Source organism: Primulina eburnea, chromosome 12 (assembly GCF_022965805.1).
Source record: "Primulina eburnea isolate SZY01 chromosome 12, ASM2296580v1, whole genome shotgun sequence".
Lineage (NCBI taxonomy): Eukaryota > Viridiplantae > Streptophyta > Magnoliopsida > Lamiales > Gesneriaceae > Primulina > Primulina eburnea.
Genome location: NC_133112.1, coordinates 3,693,567 through 3,713,955, shown reverse-complemented (window position 1 = coordinate 3,713,955; position 20,389 = coordinate 3,693,567). Strand labels below are relative to the sequence as shown.

The 20,389-nt window shown below is 34.1% G+C and overlaps 4 protein-coding genes across 5 annotated transcripts; 3 read left to right on the top strand and 1 right to left on the bottom strand.

Moving 5' to 3' along the window:
* Window positions 1-3,910: 3,910 nt before the first annotated feature.
* LOC140806576 (uncharacterized) lies at window positions 3,911-8,406 on the top strand. Its single transcript, XM_073163129.1, has 14 exons — window positions 3,911-4,306; window positions 5,053-5,164; window positions 5,298-5,410; window positions 5,573-5,695; window positions 5,781-5,953; window positions 6,074-6,149; window positions 6,449-6,535; window positions 6,809-6,889; window positions 7,007-7,039; window positions 7,247-7,300; window positions 7,383-7,424; window positions 7,859-7,937; window positions 8,030-8,100; window positions 8,172-8,406. The coding sequence occupies exons 1-14, from the start codon at window positions 4,121-4,123 to the stop codon at window positions 8,271-8,273; spliced, it is 1,332 nt and encodes a 443-aa protein (XP_073019230.1). The 5' UTR covers window positions 3,911-4,120; the 3' UTR covers window positions 8,274-8,406.
* A 1,451-nt stretch (window positions 8,407-9,857) lies between these two features.
* On the top strand, window positions 9,858-13,886 carry LOC140806577 (organelle RRM domain-containing protein 1, chloroplastic). Of its 2 annotated transcripts, XM_073163130.1 has the most exons (9): window positions 9,861-10,222; window positions 10,411-10,508; window positions 10,843-11,083; window positions 11,173-11,270; window positions 11,358-11,423; window positions 11,975-12,052; window positions 12,946-13,014; window positions 13,117-13,223; window positions 13,328-13,886. In XM_073163130.1, the coding sequence occupies exons 1-9, from the start codon at window positions 9,900-9,902 to the stop codon at window positions 13,412-13,414; spliced, it is 1,167 nt and encodes a 388-aa protein (XP_073019231.1). In that variant the 5' UTR covers window positions 9,861-9,899; the 3' UTR covers window positions 13,415-13,886. The 2 variants fall into 2 exon arrangements, with proteins under 2 accessions (XP_073019232.1, XP_073019231.1); XM_073163131.1 differs by lacking the exons at window positions 12,946-13,014; window positions 13,117-13,223; window positions 13,328-13,886 and adding an exon at window positions 12,610-12,929 and having other exon boundaries at window positions 9,858-10,222.
* A 1,199-nt stretch (window positions 13,887-15,085) lies between these two features.
* Window positions 15,086-16,371, top strand: LOC140808287 (copper transport protein ATX1-like). The gene is made up of 3 exons (XM_073165367.1): window positions 15,086-15,290; window positions 15,575-15,650; window positions 15,930-16,371. The coding sequence occupies exons 1-3, from the start codon at window positions 15,282-15,284 to the stop codon at window positions 16,223-16,225; spliced, it is 381 nt and encodes a 126-aa protein (XP_073021468.1). The 5' UTR covers window positions 15,086-15,281; the 3' UTR covers window positions 16,226-16,371.
* Window positions 16,372-16,509: 138 nt separating this feature from the next.
* LOC140808286 (histidine-containing phosphotransfer protein 1-like) lies at window positions 16,510-19,978 on the bottom strand. The gene is made up of 6 exons (XM_073165366.1): window positions 19,672-19,978; window positions 18,941-19,071; window positions 18,774-18,842; window positions 18,442-18,513; window positions 17,658-17,730; window positions 16,510-17,053 (listed from the first exon to the last, which is right to left on the bottom strand). Exons 1-6 carry the CDS (start codon window positions 19,729-19,731, stop codon window positions 17,021-17,023), a joined length of 438 nt encoding a protein of 145 aa, XP_073021467.1. The 5' UTR covers window positions 19,732-19,978; the 3' UTR covers window positions 16,510-17,020.
* Between the last annotated feature and the right edge of the window lie 411 nt (window positions 19,979-20,389).

Here is a 20,389-nt window from a genome sequence, read left to right as displayed (position 1 = left end):
TTTATAAATATTTATAGACTAAAGTGAAATTTGACAAATTATCGAGAGACTAAAGTGCTATTTGAATGGTTGTAATTTTAAGAAAAATAAAAACAAAAATGTTTTTTGAAATTAAAAAAATAAAAACAAAAATGTAATTTTGATACCAAATGGGGGCAAAATTGAAAAGCAAAAAACAGACCAAGAGCAAAATTGGAAGATAAAAAAAACAAACATTTTTTGTCTCTATTAGACAGATTCTTAATAATAGTAATAGATATATATATATAATAAGTAATACTCTTAACATAAAAAATAATATTTTTTCGTGGATGACCTAAATAAGATATCTGTCTCATAAAAGATGACGTCGTCTCACACAAATTTTTACCATATATACACAAAGTATTCTAAAAAGTGGCGGTTGTTAGCCAACTACTTGTGCTGACATCAAAACCAAAATCCCAATATTTTATAAATTTTTGAGCCAAGATTTGCTCTATAATTTCTCGATATAGCAAACATTTATATATGTTTTCTTTTTATTGCAAACCAAAATTATGTATTATTACACAATATTTATTTTCTATTGATTTTATAGGCAATTATATTACAATGTTACTTAAATGGATATTTTTTCTTTTTTGGAATTAATATTTTGCCGAGATTTTACTATATTTATCAGACAATTAAATACACTGTTTTTTATTTTTTGGAATTAATATTTTGACGAGATTTTACTATATTTATCAGACAACTCTGACATATATATATATATATATATATAAATATATATATATATATATATATATATATATATATATATAGCACACTTTTGTGAGCATTGATGATATGTCACTCATCCATCGGATGTGATGAAATATAAAAAATTGCGCATACAAAGGGTGAGTGACACCTCATCGGTGCTCACATAGGTGTGCACGGTAGGTGTGCAGCATATCAAAGCTCACCGATGAGGTGTCACTCACCCATTGGATGCGCAATTTTTTTATATTTCATCACATTCAATGAGTGAGTGACACATCATCAGTGCTCACAAAGATGTGCTATATATATATATATTGCCGTTCTTCCAATATAAGGTTATATGACTCTTTATAACTCTATAAATACGAAATATGTAATATAGTTTGACACATTAACTCGTTATTATCACTCAACACTATTTTTATCGTACTCTTAATTTTTATCTCAGTGTTGACTTAAGCATCCGAGAATGTACGTCAGAACCATCTCTTACACCATCTAAATCAGAGACGGATCTACGCTAGGGTTATACTGGGCTGTAGCCCAGCCCAATTTTTTTTATTTAGCGACGGTTTTAGCGACGGTTTTTTGATAACCGTCGCTATTGTTGCGACGGTGTTAGTAAACCGACGCCGATTGGATCGGCGACAGTTTTATCAAAAGCCGTCGCAAATATTAGCGACAGTTATTGCTAAAACCGTCGCTAAATTATTAAAAAATAAAAAAAAGGTGGATCGGTGGTTTTAATTAGCGACGGTTTATTCAATAGAACATCATTACCACTTTGATGTTTTTAATGCAACAATAGATTTCATTTTGATGGAGTTAAATACTCGGTTTAATGAGTCATCGGTGAAACTTCTTTCTCTTAGTATAGCTTTAGATCCTAAAAATTCATTTGACTCATTTAACAGTGATGATATTTGCAATCTTGCGAAGAAGTTTTATCCTGGAGATTTCACAGATCAAGAAATTGTTGTTTTGAAGTATGCATTGATACATTTATAAACTCGATGTGATGCAGAATTTAAAGGTTTCTACACTTGTTGAGTTGTGTCAGCAATTGACCGAGAGTGGACGGTCAAGTGTTTATGTTATGTTGACTAGATTGATTCATCTTGTTTTGACATTATCTGTGTCTACTGCCACTATTGAACGGGCTTTTTCAGCAATGAAGCATGTGAAGACGGCACTTCGCAATAAAATGGAGGATGACTTTCTTGCCGATTGTTTGACACTCTATATTGAACGAGATTTAGCTAAACATATTGATGTAAATTCTATTATTGATGAATTTTATGTTTTAAAATCCTGTAAGGCACAACTTCGTTGAACGATATAATGTACTTTTTTTTTAATAATATATAATTTATCATATTGAGTTTAAGCCCACCCCAACTCTTATTCCTGGATCTGTCCCTGCTCTAAATCTTGTTCGTTCATGCATATTCATACAAAAAACCATGTCCGACCCTTGTCGTGATGTGCTGAAAAAGATTTTATTCATCATACCGAACCTATTGTACAGATTTTGGTAACATCACTTTTGTAATGGGAAATAATGTCATCCACTTTTATACTTATAAATTCACAATGTTACAAATAATACAATTATTATTTTGTGTGATACACTAAACATTTGAAACTAAAGTTGTTTTTGTTATAATCGTGTTAAAATTGTTTTTCACCCGTCAACTTGTCTCGTCCGACTCGTCAAATAGTTGAGTTGGGTTGACAATCTCTTGACCCATCTCGCCAAATAATGGATTGTGCCAGGTTGCAGACCAGCTCCTACTAAATTGGTAAATATAACTAAAAAATTATTATGTCCATACAGCAAAATACTGAGTGGTGGTATATTGTAGGCCGTCCCAAGCCAGCAATTCGCTGGCCATTTTGAAGACTGTCTTTTATCTATCGTTTTTTATATTAATCATGGCCCAACTCTAACAATTTAGTTATTAGCTTAATGGCCCAACTTAACACTTGAGCTGTTAGCGGATCACTTATGGCCCACTCTAACACTGGAGCTTTAGCGGATCACTAAGGCCCAACTCTTACACGAGCTATTCTTGGATAAATTATTTATTATTGCAATCTGTAATTAAATTTAAAAAAAATAATTTGTTGAAATATTTAATAGATTATATGGATAAAAATATATAAAAGATAAGAAAAATAAACGACAAACATAATAAAAGTTGCAAAATAACTTATTGTAATATATTCCTACGCATTTCCCCCGAATCTATACTTTTTAAAATTTTGGTTGTGACAAATTATAATCAAGTGTAATAAATATAAGATAAAAACTTGTGTGAGCCGGTCTCATGAGTCTGTGAGACGGATCTTTTATTTGGATAATTCATAAAAAAATATTATTTTGTATGCTAAGAATATTAATTTTTATTGTGAATATCAGTATGGTCGACTCGTCAGATCAACTCTGATTATAATTACCATGCATACTCACAATTTCCTATACTTTAATCTTAGAGCTCGATATGATTAATTGGCTGATGAAAAAATTTTATTTTTATTTTAAAAAATTATTTTTTATTTTTACTATAGATCAGATTGACGCATATTATAAAAATAGACACGTGAAATCGTTTTTTTTAAAGTATATAATTGTCAACAAAGTGTCAAAGCATATGCCAGAATTAAATGGCTCGTGTGACACATCAATTTAGCTAGTGTAGGCACGTGCACAAGTGTGCCCAGTGCTCAACCCCCGTGTCCCGAACGAAATCAGATGTACAACCCATACACCACGACGTACAAATGCTGGATGCTTGTTCTTTGATCCATTCAAGAAACCTTATTTGACGCAGTACATTCATTATTGTGGGATGGGCAGCAACTTTTTCCATGCCAACCTTATCATCATTTTACTTTATTGGTAAAAATAATTTAAATATCGTTTTCTCATATTTTTTACCTTAAGAGAAGCAGAAATTATATTGACGAATTAAAATTGGATTATCTGAATGAGTATTTTTGATTATATTCAAGGAATCTATCTAAACAAAGTTGTGTTGATATTTAATTATCGTTGATGCAATGATATAAACATCTTGCAAAAGTCGTCCCGTCCTTGTCTTATAAAATGTAAAATAACACAACGTTGGTAGATTTTGGTTTCTATAAATGAGTCGTTGGCTGTATTCGAGCTGAGACCAGCATAAGATTTCGTGAACGCGACCTCGATTGGTTCCTACGTAACATTGTGAACAACTCGGGCTGCTACAGTTTGCATTGATCAAACTGTTCTCTATCAATAACTACAGATACAAATCAATTCACACGCTCGTTCCTCCTCAAAGATTGGCGCTAAGTGAAGAAAGATAGCTTTTTTTTTGGGAGATCGATAATGGGTTTTTGGTGGGAAGGTATGAGAGGGCTTCGGCCATTGATTCACCTTCTGTTACCGCTGTGTGTGCATTGGGTTGCAGAAGAGATGACCGTTTCTGTGCTTGTTGATGTGACGACTAATGCTCTTTGCCCTGGCCAGAAGACCTGCCCTGAAGCTATATATATCAATGGCCTCCAGCAAACTGTTAGTGTTTTGACTTTTTTTTTTCTTTTTTGATTAATTCTCTCTTTAACTTTGTGTATGCAAATTTTGCTTGATTTAGGAGGAGGGTGGGGATTTTTTTGAGACATTCTTGACGTATAATTTATTGTTATATTACTTTGAATTTCCCTTTTCCCGTTTTTGTTGATCTGATGATTGATTAGGTGTTTTAGTGTCTTGAATAAAGAGAGAGAGAGAGAGAGAATTTGTTATGAATCCTGTGGTCTGTATAGGTCTATTTGTTAAAGAAATCAACACAAGATATCAAGACAAAAGCTGATGATATTATGCTAAAACACAATGATGATAAGTCACCCGGCTCCTGCATTTTTAAATGTTTTTTGGCAGTGGAGAAGCCAGACAGGCAGGGCCGTAACACCAATTTTCCTTTTTTGACTTTTAAAGTCAAAGGTTTAGTTTTGCTGTATAGGCTCTCTTCCGCAGTTCCACTGATTCTTGGGGTGCCGCCTGGGCAAGCGACCGAAGTTGTCCCTGGAAGTGAACTTTTTTAAGAAAGTTGTTCCTAAATGCGGCAAATACTATTTCATTTGTGTGAATTGGATTTTTTCCCTTAAATAGTTAGCCTCTGTATGCAGAGGGATGATATAAGAATCGAACCTTCCATGGATAGACGAAGAGACAAATTAATTAACTTTTTCTATGGAGCACAAACTACGTTTGTTGCTTACATTTTTCCTCGTGTTTTAGGACTTCTTTTGTGGTCGTAGGTTGTTGGGATATTCAAGATGATAGTTCTTCCACTGCTAGGCCAGCTGGCAGACGAGTATGGGCGTAAACCGATGCTTCTTCTCACTTGTTCGACCACTATTGTGCCTTTCAGTATGTTTTCTTCAGGCAGTTTCATTCTTTCCATGACACATGTTATACATAAAATAAACGGTCTACTGTATTATACATATTGCATATTTTAAGTTTTTTGAATATTTGGATTTCATTGTATTACGTTTTGCAGCTTTACTCGCCATCGATAAATCGAAAGGCTCGGTATATGCTTACTATATTCTCCGGACGATATCTTACATCATAAGCCAGGGGAGCATTTTCTGCATTTCGGTTGCATATGCAGTAAGTGCTTGTTTGTATAATTTTCTTTGTAATACCTGTCATGTATATTCTGGCCTTCTCTTCCTCTTCCCGAATTATTTCGTCTCCCTCTCTCGCCAACACAAGCATTCTAGTCCATTATTGCTGGATCTACTTGTAACTTTATCTCTTTGCTCCATGCAGGCAGATGTTGTGGATGAAGAACGAAGAGCTGCAGCTTTTAGTTGGATCACAGGCCTTTTTTCTGCATCACATGTCGTTGGAAACATCCTTGCAAGATTTCTTCCCGAAGAATACATTTTCGAGGCATGCTGACGATGCCAAATTCAAGATTTCTCAATTTTTTTCTGTCATTTACTTATTACTTATGTGATTAAACTTCTACTTTCAGGTGTCAATTGGTCTATTGATTTTTGTGCCGGTTTACATGACACTGTTTCTGTCAGAAACAGTGAGGCCTGTTATGAGACCTGATCGGCGTATCCCTTATTTAAATAAAGCTTTTAGAGCTGTTCAAGAACGATATTACTCGATGAAGAATGCGGTATATGTTGTCACCAGAAGGTATTGTGGTGCTTTTATTTTGTTGCAAAGGAAATCGGGATTTTACTGGATCGAAGTCCAGGAAATAAATTTCTTCATACGGGTTACATGCTTGCTGAAATATTGTCATTTTCTACACAGTCCAACGCTGAAGTGCATTTCTCTTGTTTCCTTCTTCTATGAATTGGGAATGTCTGGCATCAGCAGTGTCCTTTTGGTACGTCTCTCTGCCTCTAACATGACTGATATTTAATCAGTGATGCTTCTTAATTTCAGTATATGTTTTTGTTTGACAATAGTTTTGAAAGAATATTTTATAACGGAATCAGTTAAGATATACATTATAAATTGTGGCGTTGGATACTGTATATTGTGTCCAGAACACCAGAAACTCCGCCGCTCTCTTTGATCTGCGTGGAATAAAAGTAGTATAAAGAAATTATGTAGTTCGTAATGTAAGTAATTTGATTTCCTGGAAGTATACTTAAAAATTATTTAAACTTGTCTCCCTTGCAGTACTATTTGAAGTCCACGTTCGGTTTTAACAAAAACCAGTTATCAGAAATTTTAATGATGGTGGGAGTAGGCTCGATTTTTTCTCAGGTACTTTATGATTCTCTTCCAATTTTTTGTTTCTTTGATGCTGATAACGAAAAATTTCTGCTTAGCCAACTCTGAGAAACAAATTTTTCGGATCTTTTTATCTACTAACTGCATTCTCTATTTTTGTCTCCTTTTTGGATGATGGAGTGACAGTTAAATCTTACTACTTGTTAAACCACGTATTTTGTTCCAATTTCGCACTTGATGTACGATTTTCTTGAATTTTCTTGTCTTTCTTGCTCATCTCTATCTCCTTTCATCCCATGTTTCAAGATACTGGTTCTGCCTTTACTCTATCCATTGGTAGGAGAAAAAGTGATCCTCAGTGCAGCCTTGCTCGCGTCTGTAGCATATGTAAGTTAATGCAGTACTTACAATACCATAAACTGTGGGTTTAAATTCAGTAGATAATACTTATTATTATTTTTTATGTGAAAGGAAATGATCTAACAAAGAGATTTATTTGTGCAGGGACTTCTATATGGCTTAGCATGGGCACCATGGGTGAGTCAAGTTTTCTTTGTTGCAAGTTATATTAAGTTAAAAAATTTAAATTTCACAAATATTTACTCTGCTACCTCTATATTACATATGATACTAGAAATTGTATGTCTAAAGGGCGGCGGACTCAGCATAAGCTTGAAACACAAGTTGAGATTCATCTGTTTACTATTTAATATTTGTTTTACTGAAAGCTATTGCTAAATATAGGTGCCGTATTTGAGTGCTTCTTTTGGAGTTATATATATCCTTGTGAAACCATCTGTAAGCACTTCCCCTTAACTCTATTATTTGTAAAAAAATTATGTTAAGGATATCCACATTCATTTGCTCATCGTGTTTACAGACTTATGCAGTTATATCTAAGGCATCAAACTCAGCAGATCAGGTAAGTCTGCACTACCAAATACTTAATTTTGAAGAGCAAGAAGCAAGTCTTGTGGGAGCAAACCTCAAACTAATATTAATGTTTGGATCATGTGATTTTTAATACCATGCAAATATTTTGGATTTCATTTTCATGTGTCGTGAGGAATCTTGGAATTATACCAGTATTTCTAATCTGCATAACTCAGCTCAATAAACAGTAGTTACCATATGCAACTGCTCTGCTTTATACTAAACAGTGAAAGTACCACATCGCGAAATCTGAAACATCAGATTGTGATTTTGACCGAAAAGTTGATAGAAATATAGCCAGAAAAAGCTTCAGCAATTACTGGGGTCTTTAAGTTCTGCTATACATGCGCAAAGAATTCAACATTGTCTCTTTCGTAGCTATTTCTAAGTATAAAATGATCATACTAGCTCATTATAAATCAGGGGAAAGCTCAAGGATTCATAGCTGGTGTTCAATCCATTGCAAGTTTGCTTTCTCCACTTGCGATGAGTCCACTTACCAGTAAGTCTGTATTCTTATTCTATAATTTTTGAAGCAAAAATGCAGCCCTTCTTCTCGATTTTCTCAAGCCACTATTTCTGGTCTTGTTGCAGCATGGTTTCTATCTAGCAACGCACCTTTCGACTGTAAAGGTTTCAGTATCATTGTTGCATCTCTGAGCATGGTAACTCAACTCCTGTCTTCCAAGAATGGCTCGGTGTCTTGCTATGAGTCTAATGTCACATTATGTTTCAGGTGGTTTCGTTATGCTTCTCTTTCACGTTAAAACTAGACGCCCCGAGTGACAAGAATTTAGAGGACGGAGCAGAAAACATTGAAGCACCACTTTTGTCGTGAGGATTCAGGATGTGTCTTGGCATGTCTGTCTCTATCCATATAGTTTGAGAGGCTCTTACATGACGCTCTTGGTGTGAATTCGAACTGGTAGGAAAAGAGAGTGAGCGTATGTTCTAAAAATCCGTACAGTGGAATTGAGTTTAATAGTTTTCCTGTAGTAAAAAATATTCGGGGCGTAGTTATAAATTATTATTATTTAATTTTTTATGTTTCAGTGGAAGAATGTTTGCCCAATTTAAATATTAGATTCGTACAAGAAAAATTATAAAAAAATCACTTCCATTCAAAAATTGTTGAAATTAAATTTGAAGTTTATATTAAGAACTTCAATTTTAATATGTTTCCTCTGAAATATCCTTTGAAGAACATCTTAAAAAATAAGCGTATTTATCTTCAAAAAAAATAAAATAAAAGTATTTGATTTGAAAATTTCTTTTTGATTAGTAATTATATTTTCAAATAATTAACTTTTTTATAGTAAGTAATAATATAATATGTATTGGAAACTTCAGTTTTTCAAATACTATTATTAGTTTAAACACATATGAAATAAATTAATTAAATTATGATTATCGATAAAGAATAAACAAATAATAATAATAATAATAAAACGTGAAATAAATTAATAATATTATTGTTGGAAATATTACGATATTGTACCAACAAAATTAATGACGATATCAGTATTATTTACAATTTAATATAATGATACCATATTTATAAATTAATAAGAAATGAGGTAATTGAGAGTCATCTAAGTTTTTTTCATTTGTCTGAGAGTCATCTAAGTTCTAAATGGAGTGATTCTAATTTTGCTATTTTCTCCATAAAAATAAAAACTTAAATTAATCAAAATAAAACTTGGGGAAGTTGGTGTACTAAAAAAGTACCCAGTGACCGAACACAAAAAAAAAACGACGGCTAGGGACTGAAGACCGATTTCCCGATAAAACTTCACCTTAACTCAACTATGACATAAAACTTCACTCCAAAATTTACCCAAATTTTCGTCCCAAACTCCACCCACTCCACCAGATGTGTAATACTTGACTCAAAAAGTTGAAGACATTGAATCAAATGTGAAAAGTCGACTCAAATGTGAAAAAACTCGACGTAGATATGAACAATTACAATTCAATCTAAATATGAAAAACTCGAATCAAATATGAAAAAGTCGATCCAAATATGAAAAAATCGACCTATACTCGACTTAAAAAACAAAAAACTCGACCCATTATGTGAAAAAAAATTCGACCTATATATAATATGCATATAATTATTTATGGAAATATTTAATCAAATGTGACATGTAGTGGTAAAACGACGTGTTTTGTAAAAATAAATGGTTTGAATGGATTGAATCAAAATATGATGTTATTTTTTTTATTTTAATAAATATGCGTAAAGATCATATTCCTTTTAAGTTATTTTTTGACCAAATTTAAAAAGTCAAACTTTTTTTAATTAAAATAAATTTGTAGGGAGTTATATATATATTTTAATGACTCATTTTTTTAAGTTCATATATTTTATTAATAATAATTAAAAATATGGTAGTTTTTTTTTTTAAAAAAAACAATTAAAAGGAAGGACAAGGTCTGCCGGGATTTAGATACTCTGTTAGATATGGAAACCGTGTCGTGTTCAGCAGCGGTCACGGCCGCCTTATCGTTTCCGGTAGTCTTGGCTAAACTTGGCAAAATCCCGCACCCGAAATCCCCTGCCCTGCACCTCAAAGCGACGTCCCACTGTTCTTCCATTTCTTGTTTTTCTTCCCCAGTTTCTGCAGCAGCCACTTCTACTTCTTCAACTGCTCTTTTTCCCAATAGTAGCCATGGTGATGGTAGGCGGCACTGGATGGTTCTGTTGGATACCCCGCCACCGGAATTCACTGCTAGACCTCAAGTAATTGATTATTATGTCAATGTACTTGAAGGGGTTTTAGGCTGGTGAGTTTTTTTTGTTATGACGTCACAAATTTTGATCTTTTTCACTTTCATTTTTCCTCCATGTCTATGCTGACTCGCTTTCGATGATGGAGCTGGTTTTTTTCTTGGTCTTATTGCTCTGCCTTTGCTGTCTCTTTTGTTGGGGGGGATTTATCTTTGGTTTGTATTGTGACTCGTGGTTTTTTCAGCAAGGAGGATGCACAGAGGTGCATGTCTGATGCTTCTTCTGATGCTCATTTTGGTTTCTGCTGTGATATCGATGAGGAAAGTGCGAATGAACTAGCCGGTACTTCTCAATCCATTGACACCATGTTTTCAGGATGATCTCCGGTCTTACTGTTGAAGAAAATTAATCATGAACTTGAGTTTCTTTCGACTGTGAAATTTTTTGTTATGCTAAGAAGTATATTTATTGAAAACAGTGGTTAAACATCGAGGACTTTTTATGCTCACAGTTAGCTTATTTCCATAAACGAACAATGATTCTCTACTCTATAGCTTGATGAGATTTGGTTTGTCTGTTTAGCAAAGTAAATTTAATCACTCCATTGTTATTTTACAAGTGTATGTGAATGATTGGATGATCTTGAGTTAGCTATACTTGCTTTCAATCTTCATAGGCAGGCCAGGGGTTCTATTGGTTAAGCCAGATCCCAATTTTGACTCCGTACAAAAAGACTACAGTAGTTTGAACGATGGGTTCCGTCTTCAATCAACCTATTTTAATGGGAATACATCATTATTTCCTGCTGGAACAACTAAACACTGGCTTGTTCGAATGGATAGGCCAGCGGTTGGAGCAATTAGGAAGGCGCATGTGGTCGACTACTACACCCAAGTCTTAATGAGAGTTTTGGGGAAGTGCGAACTAGTTTTTGTTTTGAATTTTATTATTTCTGCTGTTCTTTGGGAAAGTTTTTCTTAGGTCCGATCATGTATCCTTATCACAGTGAGAAAGATGCTCAGATGTGCATGTATCACGTTTCTTGGCAATCCAACTATGGCTTCTGTTGTGAACTAGACAATGAATGTGCTCAAGAGTTAGCTGGTGGGTACTTTTTTTTTTTGCATCGATTATTTAATATGAACGATTTGTGTTGCTATGTTGATAACGAATATCTTTATTTGGTTGCAGGGATTCCTGGCGTGTTGTCTGTCCAGCCAGATGAAAATTTTGGCTCGGACGATAAAGATTACAATGGTTAGTCTTGTCACTACATTTTCTGGATGGACTATGTGTTCAAATGGTTATGAACGTATGGTCACCACCATACATGACTTCATTTTCCTCTGGAATAAGGGGCTGTAAATTATATATGTTAAAAATAACCAGTGTTTCTATCTTTGAGTATTATAGTTCTATCAGCTGCTGCAGATATGACAAGATAAAAGTTGGGGAGTGTGGATGAGTTTGTTTTTATATTTGAGACGGTGTAGCAGTCAATCTGGGATCCATTATTAGTGCTTTGTTTTAGATATGTTTCTCCCCAATTTAGGGAAATGTCCCTGACATGCATGGTTGCACCTGATAGCAACTGTTAAAAACAGATTCCTCAACAAAGAAAATGAAATGAAACTCTATGCCGTAAAATCTGCATATACTCAAACTGATTTGCCAGTTTGCTCTACTTTTAAATGAATAAATAACAAAAAGTTCTGTAGGACTTAGTTCATGGACAAGGCAACATTTTGGGTGCAGTTTCGTTAATCTACTATTACCATTTTGAACACATGCATATGTTCATCTTGCAGGTGAATCCTGTGCCATGAAAGATTCTTCAGCCTCATCGCCAACTACCAATATTAAAACAAAAAAGCTCTTTGTAACTGGTATATTTACACTCCAAATTTTGTTGAAATTCTGTTAATCTATTATATTCCGACAGCTTCAATTCTTGTACTGAGGATCGCGAGTTTTTACCACCCTGTTTCTTACTGACAATAACACAGTTGTATCCTTTGAGAACATCATGTTGTTTCATAATTCGGGTTTCATTATCTACACCCGAAGGACCAGTGATAACTCTTGAGGTTTTACAGTCTTATGTAACTAGTGAATAAACCGTGAATATCAAATGATTAATGGGATATAAATAAGGTTGGCAACTTTATTTTCAGTCATATCTTCTTAATCGGCATAAAAAACTTTATACATCGAGAGTCTGGGTATGCATTCAGGAAAATACTCTTGCAGTGATGAGCTCGTAAAACTTTAGTTTACCTAGGGATGTGAACTAGCCGAGCCGAACAGTTATATAGGCTCAAGCTAGGCTCGTTTTGAAATTCCTAAGTTAAGCGGACTCATTTTCAAGTTCGTAGATTATTCTTAGCCAAAATGCGGGTATGCTTCTGATTTATAGAATTTCAATCTCTTCTCTTTCGTTCAGATATCGATGTGGGACAATACAAGTTGTTTTCCAATGTTTGAGTTATTGTACACTCACGGCCCAACAAACTAGTCGAGCTCAAGCTCGAGTCACATAAACGAGCTGAGCTTGAGCCGAAGCTCAGGAACAGGCTCGCGAGCTTATGAGCCGAATATCTTTGAACTCGAGCTCGAGAGCATATTATCACGCCCGAATGTCTCAAAGATCACGTCTTGAACTATGACTTTTTTAATCCTTGATTAATCTGCAATAGGACTGCTGATCCATGTACGTTACACACAACACCCTTTTTTCCTACTAAATCGAGTATTCTTGCTGTGTGGTTTATCTCTTCAGGCCTATCCTTCTACACATCCGAAAAAACCTTGAGCGAAGCTTTTGCAGGTTTTGGTGAACTAGTTGAAGGTACAACGCCATGGACAAAAGAGGGCTGATTATTTACTTAAGAAGAATGCCATCTAAACATGTTATTGCCTTTGTTTGTATTTAAGTTTCCTTTCTTTGCAGTTAAAGTCATCATGGACAAAATCTCGAAGAGGTCCAAAGGCTACGGATTTGTAGAGTACACGACCGAGGAGGCTGCAAATACAGCTCTACGTGAGATGAATGGCAAGGTGGCTGAACTTGGTTTACCCGTACACAGTTCTTTTTTTAATTGTTTAAACACTTGAACCGATGTTGACAAGATTATCCAAGTTTCTTTTTTTTCTTCTTTCAGATCATCAACGGCTGGATGATTACCGTCGATGTTGCCAAAAAGACCCCACTAAAGTATAGTCCGGGAAATCTGAGACCTGCATCGTGATCGTGAAGGAAGTGTGACTTTTACGTGCAATGACAAACAAAGCGATTACAGAACCGTTAGCTCAAGTAACAGCTTCACGTTCCTAGGCTTGCAGAAAAGAGGGCAATTGGTGAAACAACCCACCGTAACGCGTCTTCTTGATGATGAGCACCATTTAGGTGTGTTTTTCTTGTGCGATTTACCAGCAACGACTTCGATAAGTCTTGGAATGAGGAAGAGATGTTAAGAGTATATATCTAAAGGGGCAACAGCATGGATAAACGCAGTTGTATCTTGGTCCATTTTAGTTATTTATATGCTATTTTGAACTGAGCCGCATTATTTAACAAGAAAAAGATTTACGGGTATTTTATTATGTTTTAATTATTCTTTGAATCAATTAAACTATATTACATTGTAATTTGTTAAAGATAATATGTGAACATTCAAAATTTTGAGAGTTAATATTAATTTGTTGGAGATAATTTGTGAATATTTGAATTTTTTTAATTGGATATTAAATAAAAAGGTATTATTTACTAGGTTGATAAGGATATTTTTGAAAAAATTAATTTTTGTCACAAAACTCTTCGTATAAGAGTCTCCCGCTAAATAAAAAAAACTAGCGACATTTCGCATGCGTCGAGTGCATAAATATAAATTTTTTTAATTTTTTACAATTTAATGTTTTCTAATAATATTTTTTTAAATTAGGAATCAAAATTGAAAAAATAAAATTATAATTTAAAATTTTCTTGTTTTTAATAAGTTTTTAGATTTTTTTACATAAATTCAATTTTTCATTAAAAAAAGAAAAAGAAATAGGAGGACTAAAAGAATGGAAAAAATAGTATATAGTCACAAAAGAAAGCAAATTTTTTTTAAAAAAAGCACAAATGAAACAGTTAAAAATAGTAAAAATAAAAATGAATTTTACACTCGTGTACTTGGGAGTAAATGGTACTACGTCTTTGCTGGTGTAGTACCATGGGATAAAGAAACCTGTACTACGCAATACAAATCAAAAGAAGGTTCCTTTCAGTATACTTTGAGTCCACCAAGTGCACATGTTCGTTTTCTTGGGTTGGTGTCCAACAAAATTTGTTAAACCAAATATACCAAAGACAATCCATCTCCACCTTCTTGTTTCATGTCAAGTCGACTCATCACGCATATTTAATCGTATATATCCTTTATAATGACACCTACTTTTCTTTCGAATAACGAGTTCAACACGTATATTCGATTAACGTTGCTTGACATAGATATCTTATCTTTTCAGATGTTTAAAATGACGTCTATTATTTTATTATTATCACATTGACGTACGCTCGACTAACAATAATCTTGCTACCGAAACCGTAATGCATTCAAATTGTGGAGAGTATTCCAACGAAAAAAAATGTGATTTTAGACTAATGCAAATCAGATTAGTTGACTTTATAAGAAGTAACTAAAAAATATCTTTTTGGTATAATATACACACATGGTGTATATTTGTTTCGAGAGGTGTGAGAGTTGGCGGAGTAGGTGAAACCAATAGCTAAGAGTTCGATTCTTTTATTAACACTTTCTCGAGCGAGCTCGTCACACAATATTTATTCATTCTCAAAATTAATATTTCAATTTGAAAATTAATTTTACCGTTTTTTAGAGAGAAAAATTGGCTCGTTTGAGTAAGACTTTGATTTCTAATGATTTGATAATTGTTGTGATGATGATGGAATGATACTTCAGCTTACACGCTACTGTATTTTTCTTTATTAATTGATTTTCTTCCTCTTTAAATATCGGAAGAACGAGTGAAGTTCTCCATTATCACCACACCTCCGTCCCTCAAGAAAATATCGATCTTCTTGTCGGAATACACATTCCGTAATTACTCACTATGTCTGAGGCAAGTTTCACTCTGAATATACTGCATGAGTTTCTGCCAACAATTTTTTGTTGAAATATGCTCCAAACTTGAATCTGTTACATGGTCATTAATCATATTTCTATTTTATTAATTATGGGTTATTCGAAAAGAATTTCTGGGGTTGGAAAGAGATGGTTTTTGAGCTATTATGGGAGAGCAATCTAGTATAATTGTTGTGAGCAAATGTTGATAATTAGCAGGTTGGTTGGATTTAAATGTTTTCTGGATGGAATGTACATTCATAGATTTGTGATCAATTGCAGACTGTTGTGCTCAAGGTTAAGATGTCCTGCCAAGGTTGCGTAGGGGCCGTGAACAGGGTTCTTTCGAAAATGGAAGGTTGGAGGACATTTTTTTTCTCCGTCTTTATTCATTTGCTGGTTATCGTAGTAGAAATAACAATTACTCTTCTTGGTCTCTGTGACAATTGAACCTTACGGTTTAAAAGTTTTGAGTTGAATAATGGTCTGAAATCACGACAACAGATGCTCTAGCTTCTAACAGTAAGATGATCACTTTTTTGTGTTTTCTTGAATCTTGTACTCACCTCGACATAAAGTTGTCAATTGTCTAGCTAAATCTTCCAAGGCCGTTGATTTCTTGCACCTTATTCAATAGGCGTTGAATCGTTCGACATCAATTTGGAGCAGCAAAAGGTGACAGTGAAGGGCAATGTAAAGCCAGAGTCTGTTCTGCAGACTGTTTCGAAGACTGGGAAGGTGACTTCCTTATGGGAAGCGAATGAGGCGAAACCCGAAAATGTGTCAAAGCCTAATGATCCCCTGGCGAAAACTGAACCAGTTTCAAAGCCTAATGATCCCGTGGCGAAACCTGAACCAGTTTCAAAGCCTAACGACCCTAAGGCGATGGCTGAATCGGGATCAAAGTCTACTGATGCTGTTGCTGCTGCCTAGTGTAACAGTTTGATCCAGAAATGAATATATAAGCTATAATAACTTCTTGCCTGATGTTAGAAATAAATACTTCTGTTTAATGACAGAGTTTGAAATGTCTGAAATAAAAACATGAAGCTTATATCAAAATCCCTGAACAATGGTCATGGCTCGCCTATGTTCATCACAAGATTTTTAACGAGTGTGCATTCAATCCGGAGTTTTATGAATCAAGTACAATTCACACAATTAATAAAAATTGATGTATTCAACGGTCATGTTGGTCTAATTGCATTCAATCACACATTAAACCTGAAATCTTTTATAACCTGAAATCTTTTATAGCCATTTTATCCCACAACAAAGAAAACAAAAAAAAGATCACCAATCCATAAAGAAAGGAGAAATGGAAAGAGAACTCGGAGGCACGTAAGAAATTCCCGCCAAAATATACTTTGTGGCGAATTGATTGGTCGTAGAATTCCGGACAATTGCTGGTTCACCTGCCTGTAGTGTTTATCGTCGAGATCCCTTTCGGTTATATTCTTCACGGTCAATTTCATTTTTTTCTATTGGCGGGAAGATCAAAAGCTTTGCATGAACATTGGAAGAAGGACCGACGAAAGAAGCCCCTCGGACGCACTAGTTTAGCTAACACCAAACATTCTCTGTTCTTTCACATGAAAATTTGACAGAAAACTCTACATATAAGGACTAAACGCTGGAAAGACGAGTATCCATGAAGAGTACTTAACGCTGAAACAACCACCAAACCTACACTGTATGCGAAAAACACCATTCCACCATAAAAAGTCGTCAGCCGACTCCGGAAATCAACTTATGCTCGTCCTGCACCATAGATTGAATCAACATTTAATCGAGTCTATACAGGGAACAAAAAAAAATTGAAAATAAACAGGAAATGTAAGATAAAGAATACAAATATTAATTTTAGAACAAGTAAAATGGTATTTGAAATAGCCAAAGTTCGCTACAGTAAAGTAAGTTATTTCAAGATCCTAGTTTTCTAACGAAATATTCCAAAGGGAACAATCAAGACAAAACTTGAATATTCTGTAGTATGCTAATTGAGTACGTGACTGACTGACTGTATTCCTAAACTAAGCTGTGCCTGAGATGATGCTTGTATAAACTTGACGAACGAGCCCAATGAGCTGAACCCAAGTTTTAAAATTTTGAGCTTGAGCCAAGTTCAACCATCATGATTAGTCTGAGGTTCAAAATGAGCCAGAGATCAAGCCTGTGAGCTTTCAAAACGCTTCGACTTTTGAATGCCATTTCCACAACTAACAATTTGGCATGCAAAAGTCAACCGCATTATGGAATCCCATCATCCAAAACAAAAAAATTAGGAAAAGGGTTGAACCATCTAATCCTCATCTAGTATCTTGTGAAGGGTTGGTGAAATAATATGCTTTTTGTTATTACTCACCTTGAGAACAAAATTCAAATGAGACCGAAGTTCCTTGAATTCATGCTTGATATTGTTCAGCGCCTGAAGGCACCTGAAATTTATGATATCATGAAAGACCATTTAATAACTTTTAAATTTAAATCAAATTGCTGCAATGAGTGTCCAAAAGCATTCTGAAAATGTGTCATCCACAATTAGATTAGAATGAACACAGAAATAAGGGATAACAGAAGATAACAGACACAAATTAAGAGAATGCAAAATACTTGCCTGCTCGAAAGTCTCTACGGAATTAGAACAATTCAAGGATACATTCAATGGATATATTCCAGATATTCAAATGTATGACATGTGGATAATCGTATTTAATTGTCATAAGGTACAAATCTACTTCACCACAAATCGTGCAAATACAGAAGTATATAAAATAAAGAGTTTAACAAGATTCTTCTTTAACAACAAAAATTTGAGAAAAAGAACCTTTTGGAGTAAAAGAAACTATATAGACAAAAACTATAGATTCTCCACTGTTTCACTGTCAACACTTTTTCTGCTTCCTATCATTTCACATTTCATATCAATGATCTTTTGTTGTCTTCGGATTATTTATTTAAAGTTTAATGGTATTCGTTCAGATATGGTTATTCGAAGTAATGTACCTTTTGGATTGATCGACTTCAAAGTAAACAAACAAAAATACTTAAGAATTAAGATCGTATCAACAAGAAGAAATGATCAACTGACAAAATGGCAAAAAGGAAAAGTTTCTCCATAAATGGCAGAAAAAATCAAGCTATCTTACTCTTCTTTGGAGTTATTCTCAACAGCTTGGTGTAAATTAGAGCACACAGCACTGATACGGCACGCTCCAATGCTGTAAATTAAGCACAAAGCATTAATATAAATCCTGCCACCACCTTATTATAAAGAGAGGTAAATTTTCCAACTTTAAAAACAAAAATACTAGCTTTTTCATTCAATGAACATAGAGATTAAAAAAAAAAGTGTAACTCAAAACAGGAAATTTAGGCAAATTCAAGCAGAAGACCTGCATAAGGAGATAACTTCCACATCAAGATCTATCTCATTGAAACATTTTTAAGTATAAAACGAGCGGTTAAATGGTGTAATTACCTTGCGGCACATCCTTTGAGCTTCATACAACAATCGATCATCTCATCAAAGTCAACAAGTGATTGATTCCTGTCAATGATCGATCAGAAACAATATAAATTACAATGACGAATCACCCCTAAAAACATAAGATAAGGCAGGTCAATAATGTCGTAAGAAAGCTGTACAAAGTCTTTCCCATCTTTGTCACCACATTTCTAGCTTGGGTAGAAAAATTAGAAATCAATTCGAAGAAAAATGTAGGATCAGTGTCCTCCTTCAACAAATAGCACTCCCGAAAATGGTAATCAACCAATCCCTACAAGCATCAAGAGTAAATCGGTCAAACCCAAATCAGATCAAAGATAAAAAGGAAAATCTATATAGTACGCTTAGTTTTGTTTTTTGGCCAATTTTCCATTTGATATGTCGTGCAAACAAAACCCAAAGAAAATCTTATCGATTTTCACATAGAATATTTATACATAAATTAGAGCTACAACCATGTACATCTAAATGCAAGATCATGTCAATATTAATCTATTTTAACAATGTGTTTAACATTGACTAGTTCTATGTCACCACATGCAACATAAAGCTACTCATGATTGTGTACATATTCAATATACTCGTGTACACAAGAAATATTGAACCCACATGAACTCAAACTTTTTAAAGTCAATTAACATCAAAATTTCCAAGTTTAACTATTCCCATGTCAATTAATTCAGTTCTTAACAATGTACTTCTTTTCTTGATACAAGTAACTTAATCTTGATCGGTTATATCACCTCGTGATGAATTTCAAGAAAAGGGAAAACGGAGACAATCGATTCATAGCCGAATACAAGAAAATTCAAGACCACACAAAAAAAGACACGAAACATGGTGGTGGGGGGAGAAAAGAAAAGAAAATTACATCATTTTCGAGTCGTTGAATGGTATCAAACAGAGATTTTTTAAGCTCTTCTTTATCCATTCCCCAATCCACAACCAATGCTACAGAAGGTAAATTCAGCTAAAAGAATTAATTCGATGCGCATAACACTCAGAGAATCCGATGAAAATGATGCGGTCTTGGATTTCTGAGCCAAGTTTGTCGACATAAACATACACACAGAAACATGCATGAAATCAACGTGCTGCGGAAGGCGACGAATGGCGAAAAGTTGAGTCTGGCTCTCTGCGAATGCTCTGAGTTTGTGTGTTATGTATGGGGAAAACCAGTGTGACTGTGTGAGATATAAATTAAAAAATCTATGAAGTGGAAAACGTACGTTATACCAAATTTTTGAAAAAAACTTATATTTTTTTGTTATTTATATTTACATCTTCGAGATTTTGTTTATATGGTAGTTAAATTTTAATATTAATTTATTATTTTTTATAATTTTAATATTTTTTCAACTGACATCTACGTTGGACTAATGCGATAATATTATGACATTGAAATGTGTCAAATAAGCACCTCATATTATGGATGACAATGATTAAGGTTCAAACACATGACCGTTCGGGACGAGTTGGACTCGGTGCAGTGAGTTTACAAGCGATTTTTGACTCGGTGAAACTATATAATTATTAATTTTTATTATTATTAGTTGAATATAAATTAATAGATTTTAAATTATGATGAT

Bases quoted from the DNA above. Each gene is read 5' to 3' on its own strand.
- LOC140806576 (XM_073163129.1), top strand. From the start codon at position 4,121: ATGGGTTTTTGGTGGGAAGGTATGAGAGGGCTTCGGCCATTGATTCAC. The intron at 5,411-5,572 runs GTAAGTGCTTGT...TGCTCCATGCAG, and splicing joins GCATTTCGGTTGCATATGCA to GCAGATGTTGTGGATGAAGA. The intron at 7,301-7,382 runs GTAAGCACTTCC...TCGTGTTTACAG, and splicing joins ATATCCTTGTGAAACCATCT to ACTTATGCAGTTATATCTAA.
- LOC140806577 (XM_073163130.1), top strand. From the start codon at position 9,900: ATGGAAACCGTGTCGTGTTCAGCAGCGGTCACGGCCGCCTTATCGTTT. The intron at 10,509-10,842 runs GTACTTCTCAAT...CAATCTTCATAG, and splicing joins AAGTGCGAATGAACTAGCCG to GCAGGCCAGGGGTTCTATTG. The intron at 12,053-12,945 runs GTATATTTACAC...TTATCTCTTCAG, and splicing joins AAAAAAGCTCTTTGTAACTG to GCCTATCCTTCTACACATCC.
- LOC140808287 (XM_073165367.1), top strand. The intron at 15,651-15,929 runs GTTGGAGGACAT...CTTATTCAATAG, and splicing joins GGTTCTTTCGAAAATGGAAG to GCGTTGAATCGTTCGACATC.
- LOC140808286 (XM_073165366.1), bottom strand. From the start codon at position 19,731: ATGGATAAAGAAGAGCTTAAAAAATCTCTGTTTGATACCATTCAACGA. The intron at 17,731-18,441 runs GTAAGATAGCTT...CATAAATTTCAG, and splicing joins GAGAATAACTCCAAAGAAGA to GTGCCTTCAGGCGCTGAACA. The intron at 17,054-17,657 runs GTGAGTAATAAC...TCTATGGTGCAG, and splicing joins ATTTGAATTTTGTTCTCAAG to GACGAGCATAAGTTGATTTC.